Source organism: Gavialis gangeticus, unplaced genomic scaffold (assembly GCF_001723915.1).
Source record: "Gavialis gangeticus isolate Ggan-Ray unplaced genomic scaffold, GavGan_comp1, whole genome shotgun sequence".
Taxonomy (NCBI): domain Eukaryota; kingdom Metazoa; phylum Chordata; order Crocodylia; family Gavialidae; genus Gavialis; species Gavialis gangeticus.
Window position 1 is genome coordinate 47,893,139 of NW_017728998.1, and position 8,626 is coordinate 47,901,764.

The window sequence follows — 8,626 nt, forward strand, 5'->3', positions numbered from 1 at the left end:
CTGGCTGGGGAACTGGCTCCGTGGTCGGACCCAGAAGGTGGCGGTTGATGGAAGTCAATCGTCCTGGTGCGCTGTAACCAGTGGGGTCCCTCAAGACTCTGTCCTTGGGCCTATACTATTTAACATCTTCATTAATGATGTAGACATTGGTGTCAGAAGCGGACTGGCCAAATTCGCCGACGACACCAAACTCTGGGATAAAGTGTCTACACCTGAGGACAGGAGGGTGATCCAGGCAGACCTTGACAGGCTCAGGAATTGGGAGGACAAGAACCTGATAGTGTTTAACACCAAAAAATGCAAGGTTCTCCACCTTGGGAAGAAAAACTTGCAGGATGCTTATCGGTTCGGCAAGGATATGCTGGCTAGCACTATGGATGAAAGGGACTTGGGGGTCATGATTGACCACAAGATGAGCATGAGCCTTCAATGTGATGCTGCAGCTAGTAAAATGAGCAAAACGCTGCCTTGCATCCATAGATGCTTCTCAAGCAAAATCCCAGGACGTCATCCTCCTGCTGTACTTGGCCTTGGTGAGGCTGCAGCTGGAATACTGTCCAATTTTGGGCTCTGCAATTCAAAAAGGATGTGGAGAAGCTTTAGAGAGTGCAGAGGAGAGCCACATGCATGATCAAAGGTCAGGAAAACAGACCGTATGATGAGAGGCTGAGAGCCATGGGACTCTTCAGCTTGGAAAAGTACAGGCTCAGGAGTGATCTGGTGACCACCTATAGGTTTATAAGGGGTGCTCACCAGGATCTGGGGGAATATTTGTTCACCACAGCACCCCAAGGGATGACAAGTTCAAATGGTCATAAACTCCTCCACGACCATTTCAGGCTGGACATAAGGAAGAATTTCTTTACTGTCTGAGCCCCCAAGGTTTGGAATAGACTGCCGCCAGAGGTGGTTCAAGCACCTACTCTGAACATCTTCACGAGACATTTGGATGCTTATCTTGTTAGGATCCTATGATCCCTGCTGACTTCCTGGCCCTGGGGCAGGGGGCTGGACTCAATGATCTTCCGAGGTCCCTTTCAGCCCTAGTGTCTATGAATCTATGATGCTGGGTGGCAATGGTGGGAGACTCTCTCCCAAGAGGTATGGAGGGACCTATCTGCCATCTGGACCCCTTAGCTCAAGAGGGCTGGGTCCTCGGGCCCGCACTGTTCAACATCTTCATCAGCGACTTGGACAATGAGGTAAAATGCACCGTTCAAATTTGCAGGTGACACTAAGATGTGGGGAGAAGTGGGCATGCTAGAAGGGAGGAATAGGCTGCAATCAGACCTAGACAGGTTACAGGGGTGGGTGAATGAGAACACAATGGGTTTCAACACTGACAAGAGCAGGGTGCTGCACCTGGGAAGGAAGAACCAGCAGCAGACCTACAGGCTGGGGAACTCCCCTCTCGTCAGTGCAGAGGCAGAGAAGGATCTTGGAGTCATTACTGAGTCCACTATGAACACGGGCCAACGGTGTGGGGATGCAGTCAGAAGGCCAACCATACCTTGTCATGCATCCACAGATGCATCTCAAGCAGGTCCAGGGAGGTGATCCTCCCCCTCTATGCGACACTGGTCAGACCGCAGTTGGAGTACTGTGTCCAGTTCTGGGCGCCGCACTTCAGGAGGGATGTGGACAGCATGGAGAAGGTGCAGAGGAGGGCCACTTGAATGAACAGGGGCAGCAGGCCAGGCCCTATGAGGAGAGGCTAAGGGACCTAAACCTGTTCAGCCTCCACAAGAGAAGGATGAGGGGGGATCTAGTGGTCTGTTACAAGCTGGTCAGAGGGGACCAGCAGGCACTGGGGGAGTCCCTGTTCCCCCAAGCACTCCCAGGAGTGACAACAAATAACGGTCACAAGCTAGCAAAGGGTAGATTCAGGCTAAATATCAGGAGGTGCTACTTCACTGTCAGGGCGGCTAGGATCTGGAACCAACTTCCAAGAGAAGTGGGGCTGACTCCTACCCTGGGGGTCTTTTAAATGAGGTGGGATAAACACCTGGCCATGATCATTTGACCCCAATACTCTTTCCTGCCATGGCAGGGGGTCGGACTTGATGATCTGCTGAGTTCCCTTCCAACCCTACCAACTATGAAACTATGAAGGCCCCCTGGGGCCCACATCCAAGATGTTGCGGAGAGGATCCCCAGGCTTGTCAGTCCCTCCGACTGTTACCCCATGCTCCTCATACATGTGGGCATGAACGACATGGCCAGGGGTAACCCTGACTGGGTTATGAGTGACTATAGGGGCCTGGGGGCTGGGCTCAAGGGACTAGGGGCTCAAGTAGTTTTCTCTTCTGTGCTCCCTGTCACAGGCCACGGACCCAGAGGAAGGCTGTGTGGAAGAGGTTAACAGATGACTCGGACAATAGCGCTACCGCGAGGGGTTCGGTTTCTTTGACCACAGCATGCATTTCAAAGAGAGGACTCCTAGGACGAGATGGAATTTACCTCATGCGGATAGGTAAGGTCCTGTTCTCATCCAGGATGGCTGATCTATTGGACAGGGCTTTAAACTGACTTTTCTGGGAGATGGGGAAACTCCAAGTGGAGCATGCCCAGGGACTGGCACACAGAAAAGCTCCCTTGTGGAGGACACTAACACAACTGTTTTTGAAAATGCTAACCACACAGTTCTCCCCCACCATCTTAGGAAATCGAGGGTGTCAGTTGGGGGCCTCAGCTGCCTGTATACCAATACCAGGAGCGTGGGGAACAAGCAGGAGGAGCTAGCCCTCCTGGTCTCTACTGGGCAATATGACCTGGTGGGACTCCTCGCATGATTGGAGTATAGCCATAGAGGGCTACACCTGCACAGAGGGGACAGAGTAGGGCGCAAAGGCAGAGGGGTAGCTCTGTACATGAGAGAGCAGTACACCTCTCTAGAGGCTGACATTGGCTCCAAAAATAAGCAGCTTGAAACCCTCTGGGTCAAGCTACAGGTAGGGGGACACGGTGAGAGGAACCTAACTGTATGCTTTTACTACAGGCCACGAAACCAAGGGGAGGAGTTGGATCTGGACCTCTCTTGAGAACTGACAGAGGCTGCACGTGCAAGGGACTTGGTTATCATGGGTGAATTCAATTACCCAGGCATAGATTGGGAGGAACACTTAACTAGGTCAGATTGTGTACAGTTTCCTGACTGTGATCGAGGAGTTCTTACTGACCCAGGAAGTGCAAGCGCCAACCAGAGGCAACACTCTCCTAGACTTGGCCTTGCCCAAAGGAGATAATCTGGTGTGTAGCTTGAACATTGAGGGTAACCTGGGCAACAGCAACCATGAAAATATCAGGTTCACCATCTGCTGCAAGGTCAACAAATCAACCAGCAGGACTGAAGTCCTGGACTTCAAAAATGCTGACTTTGACAAGCTAAAAACATGAGTAGGGGAGGCGATGCGGGACCAGGAAGGGAAGGCAAATGGGGTGCACAAAGAATGGTCATTGCTCAAGGATACAATCCTCAAAGCACAAAAGAAAACCGTTCCTGCAAAAATGAAAGGTACCAGAAGGGCTGGCAAGCCCTCCTGGCTTAATAGTGACATTACAGTCCTCTTAAAAAAAGAGAGGTGTACGGACAGTGGAAGCTGGGGACAGTCTCTCAAGGAGGACTATACATTAGTGGCCAGCACTTGTAGGGAAATGATCAGGAAAGCTAAGGCAGCAACTGAGTTTAGGTTAGCCACAGGAGTTGAGGACAATAAGAAGTCCCTCTTTAGGTATTTAGGCAGTAGAAGGAAAACAAATGGAAATGTGGGACCCCTGCTTAACACCTCAGGACAGCTGGTAACCGACATTGAGGACAAAACTGAACTCCTGAATGCCCACTTTGCTTTGGTAGTTCACCAGACCAAAGGGAAAGTCAAGTGAAAGTCAAAAGATAAGGCTCATAGGGGGCATGCTGGGAATGGCAGTCTCCCCACTGTGGGTGCTGAGCGGGTGCAATACCAACTAGAAAAGCTAGACATTTATAAGTCATAGATTCATAGATGTTAGGGTTGGAAGAGACCTCAATATATCATCGAGTCCGATCCCCTGAACAGACAGGAAAGAGTGCTGGGTTCACATGACCTCAGCCAGATGCCCATCCAACCTCCTCTTGAAGACCCCCAGGGTAGGGGAGAGCACCACCTTCCTTGGGAGCCCATTCCAGACCTTGGCCACTCTAACTGTGAAGAAGTTCCTCCTAAGAACTTCCTTCCTGAAGAAGTCAGCAGGACCAGATGGACTTCATCCGAGAGTGCTGAAGGAGCTGGCTGAGGTCACTGTGGAACTCCTGGCAAAGCTCTTTCAGAATTCATGGCGCATGGAGGAAATCCCTGAAGACTGGAAGAGGGCCAACATTGTGCCCATCTTCAAGAAGGGGAAGAAGGAGGACCCAGGCAACTATAGGCCAATCAGCCAAACCTCTATCCCAGGGAAAATTCTGGAAAAGCTCATTAAAGAATCTATGTGCAACATGCTTGCAGAAGGTAAGATTCTGAATGACGGTCAACATGGCTTTGTCGTGGGTATGTCTTGTCTTACAAATTTCATCTTCCATGATAAGGTCTCTTGCCACCTGGGCATGGGAGAGGAGGTAAATGTTATATATCTAGACTTCCAAAAGGCTTTTGATTTAGTATCCCACAATATCCTTGTGGGAAAACTGGAAGATGGTGGGCTCAGCTACTCAACAGTTCAGTGGGTGGGAAACTGGCTACAAGGTAGGACCCAGAGAGTTGTCATGAATGGATCTATGTCATCCTGGCACAAAGTGACTAGTGGTGTCCCTCACGGGTCCGTGCTTGGACCAGTGCTTTTCAACATCTTTATCAATGATTTGGATGGGGGAGTGAAAAGCTCGTTGGCCAAGTTCGTGGATGACACCAAGTTATGGGGTAGTGTGGCAATGCCAGAAGATAGGCTGCAGATACAAGCAGACCTGGACAGGCTGAAGAGTTAGGCAGACCGGAACCAGATGAAGTTTAACACTTCCAAGTGTAAGGTGCTCCATCTGGGGGCATATAACCCTCAACGTACATACAGGCTCAGTGGTGACAGCTTGACTTGTACCACGGTTGAAAGGGACCTAGGGGTAATGATCAACTATCACATGAATATGAGCTGTCTGTGTGATGCGATGGCCAGCACAGCAAACAACACGCTGGCATGCATCAACCGATACATCTCATGTAAATCTAAGGAAGTGATACTTCCGCTGTACTCAGCACTGGTGAGACCGCAGTTAGAGTACTGCGTCCAGTTCTGGGTGCCACACTTCACTGGGTGGAAAAACTTGGAGAGGGCCCAGAAAAGAGCCACCCGTATGATCAGGGACTTGCAAGGCAAGCCATACGAGGAAAGGCTGAGGGAGCTGGGCCTCTTTAGCCTAAAGAAGAGAAGGTTGAGAGGGGACTTGATAGTGGCTTACTTCTAGATCAGAGGTGGGCATCAGGAGCTTGGTGAACAACTATTCACTAGGGAACCCCTGGGGAAGACCAGGACCAATGGATACAAACTCCTGGAAGGCCACTTCAGGCTTAATACCAGAAAAAACTCCTTCACAGTCAGGGTGTCCAAACTGTGGAATAAACTCCCTCCACAGGTGGTGCAGTCACCTACCCCGATGCTTTTCAAGAGAAGACTGGACAGTCACCTTGCTGGGATCACTTGACCCCAGTTGTCTCCCTGCCTAGAGCACGAGGGCTGGACCTGAAGATCTGTGAGGTCCCTTCCAGCACCTAACAATCTATGAATTGCAAGCCTCAGTTTCCATGTGGGACTTTACCAGTATCTATATTTATCACATCTTCATTAATGTAGGGACTTGTTCTAGTATCAGAGCAGCATAGGGGAAAATTAAAACATGTTGTGGGAGGCCAAAATCTGAACAACTGGAGAGATACAGCAGACATGTAAAGTTAGTGCTCGTGAAAGCAAGGAAATACAAGTTCCAGCTCAAAGCAGGCAGAGGGAAGGCAGGGACTGTGCTGCTTGCTCCACATGCCTCTATCAGTAGAATGCAATGTATATCCTGCTCCTCAATACTTTTACTGCTTATTTTAAGGCACATCTAGATGCAGGAGCTTACCCATTATAATATCCTCTAAATACCCAACCACAGCATCAAATTCTGCTTCTGAAGGGGAAGATCTGAAAACAAGGAAAAGGAAGATTAGTCTTAAATTGTTAATGGAAGCCTAAATATAAATTAGTGCAATTACCCAGATACCACATCAGCAAAGTGAATCATTTCCTTGGTTTACATTATAAAAAAGGATCACTGCACACAAAAATTACTTGATATTAAAACTATTAATCCCTGTGGCAAGCCTTAATCTCATTATGTTTCCATCAAATACTAAGGATAGCTTACTCGGTGAAAACAAAGCTTTATTCTGCAGGGTATTAATACTAGTGTAAATTCATTTCTTGGAGAGGCTCCAGAAACTACTGAAGACTTGTATTTGGAACAGCAGCCTACATCTTTTCCAAACTATGACTCCATGTGAAAAAAATAAAACTTCAATCCCATTTCATATACTGCTAAACTGTAGTCCCGATTCCCCTAGATCTGATCATCTCCTGAACACTCACTCACATATACACTAAAATAAATAAATAAATAAATAAATAAATAAATAAAATGTACACAATAGGATTAACTAAAGTAAAGTACATAATGGAAAGAATTATTTAACATTTTTCCAATGCAACATAATCACAAAGAGGGTGGTGGAAGAGTCAAAACTAAACTTTTAACTTTTGGGATGCAAAACTACAGATCCTACATGGTTAGCTGATACAACTGTCCCTATCTATATGGATTGCTAAATCCTACTTAAAAATGAATTGGTAGCTTCTGTTATTTTGCAACAAGAAAACAAAAAACTCTATGCTATTATTCAAACAGACTTGTTTATATGAGGAACCCCATTAGCAGTGCCTCAGAAGGCTGAGTCCCTTTGTCAATTTTATGTTGCTTGATGTTTTCTACAGACATCCAATAATTCAAAGCCTCCCTGACTGTGACATTTGGGAGCAGTTTTTGGGTTATGGGTAAATTAACAACAAAAAAAAGTTTCCTCAGTATGTTTTAGGGGCACAGACATTTTCCCCCCCCTCACATCAAAGGTGAAAACCTGGCAGCACACTTTTGCAAACTATGTTCCTTAGCCAAAGCAACAGACTCTCTCTCTCATGCAAAGAAGAATGTTACTTCAAACCATATTTAAAAAAAAAAAAAAAAAAAAAAAAAAAAATCTACAACGTTATTTTGCTGTTAATAACTTTTACAGCAAAATACAGTTCAGCAATGCTTACATTTGTGATCTGTTAAGTTGGGCATCAAAAATACACCTCACGGAACCCTATCATCCTGCCTTCAGGGCTGCCTGACTGGCCCCAGCCAGTATGTGCTGCCCTGGCCCTGCATGCAGCGTAGAGCCCATTTCATGTGGGCTACACATGACAGGGCTAGTCTGGGGTGAACTTTATGCAGCACCTACACTGGACTGGCCCTGCACACTGGATCCAGGGCTGCTTTGGATCAGGCTCACAGACTGGCCACCAGTGCCAGATCCAGCACACAGGGCCAGTCTAGTGCAGGTGCTACACACACTGCAGACCAACCCTGTGTGTAGCGTACAGCCTGACTCATCCCACATGCCATGTGCAGGGGTAGGGCCAGGGTTGGCATGTGCTGCATGCATGGGGCCTGAAGCCAGGATGGTCCAGGACATGTTGCCCTGTGGGCTGGCTACAGCATAAGGGAGAGTCTGTAGGCACAATCTGGCCTGCAGACTGGCCCCAAGTATTGCAGCAAGCCTGCAAAACCAGATGAGTTTGACACTCCTTTATGTTAAATGCTGGTAGTGCACATATGGAAAACACGAATGAACAGCAGTTTGATACACCACCTGAGGACAGAAGAAAACTATTAGGACAAGCCTACAAACAACAGCTAAATCCCATTATATAGCTTAGCACATGGGTGGGCAATTATTTGGGTTGAGGGCCACTTAAGGAGTTCTGGTGAGCTGTTGTAGGCTGGAGGGATTGGGGGAGGGGTGAACTGGCCCAGCACAGCAGGGGGGCAAAGGAGGGTGGGGGGCAACTGATCCTATCATGCCCCTGGCCCATCCGCCCCGTACCCACTGCCAAGGGTGCTGGATGGAGTGGGCGAGTGGAGTCTCCCTGGAGACTGGCTAGGTATCCCCAAGGGCAGGGCTCAGCCCAGCAAATGGGATGGGATTGCAGAACAATGACAGCATGGGGCTGGGGCAGAGCCACGGTCAGCTCCCCACACCCCCCGCCGGTTCCATGGGCAAGAATGTGCAGGGAGAGGATCGTGGCTCTGCTCTGGCTCTATGCTATCACTACTCCATAATCCTGGACCCAGTCCCACCTGCCCTGTTCCTGGACGTAGCTCCCCACCCACCTGCAGCCCCATCCTTTCTGTCTGGATGAGTGCACCCTGCCTGTGGGGGTCCCTAGCTGGTCTCCACAGGGGCCCTGCCTGCCTGCTCTGTCCAGCGGTGGGTGTAGGGCAGATGGGCTGGGGTGCTCAGGCAGAGAGGGTGGGTCTGGTGGCAGTGGAGACACTGGTGGCAGTAAATGGGCCGAGTGAGCC

The 8,626-nt window shown here is 48.9% G+C and overlaps 1 protein-coding gene across 1 annotated transcript in view; it reads right to left on the reverse strand.

The window, feature by feature from the left end:
* ARL2BP (ADP ribosylation factor like GTPase 2 binding protein) overlaps positions 1 to 8,626 on the reverse strand; it is a 43,881-nt gene that overhangs the window by 23,221 nt on the left and 12,034 nt on the right. Inside the window, exon 2 of the mRNA XM_019505878.1 lies at positions 6,086 to 6,147. Within this exon, the coding sequence (XP_019361423.1) occupies positions 6,086 to 6,089 (4 nt within the window). The 5' untranslated portion in view covers positions 6,090 to 6,147. The remainder of the gene's footprint in view (positions 1 to 6,085; positions 6,148 to 8,626) is intronic.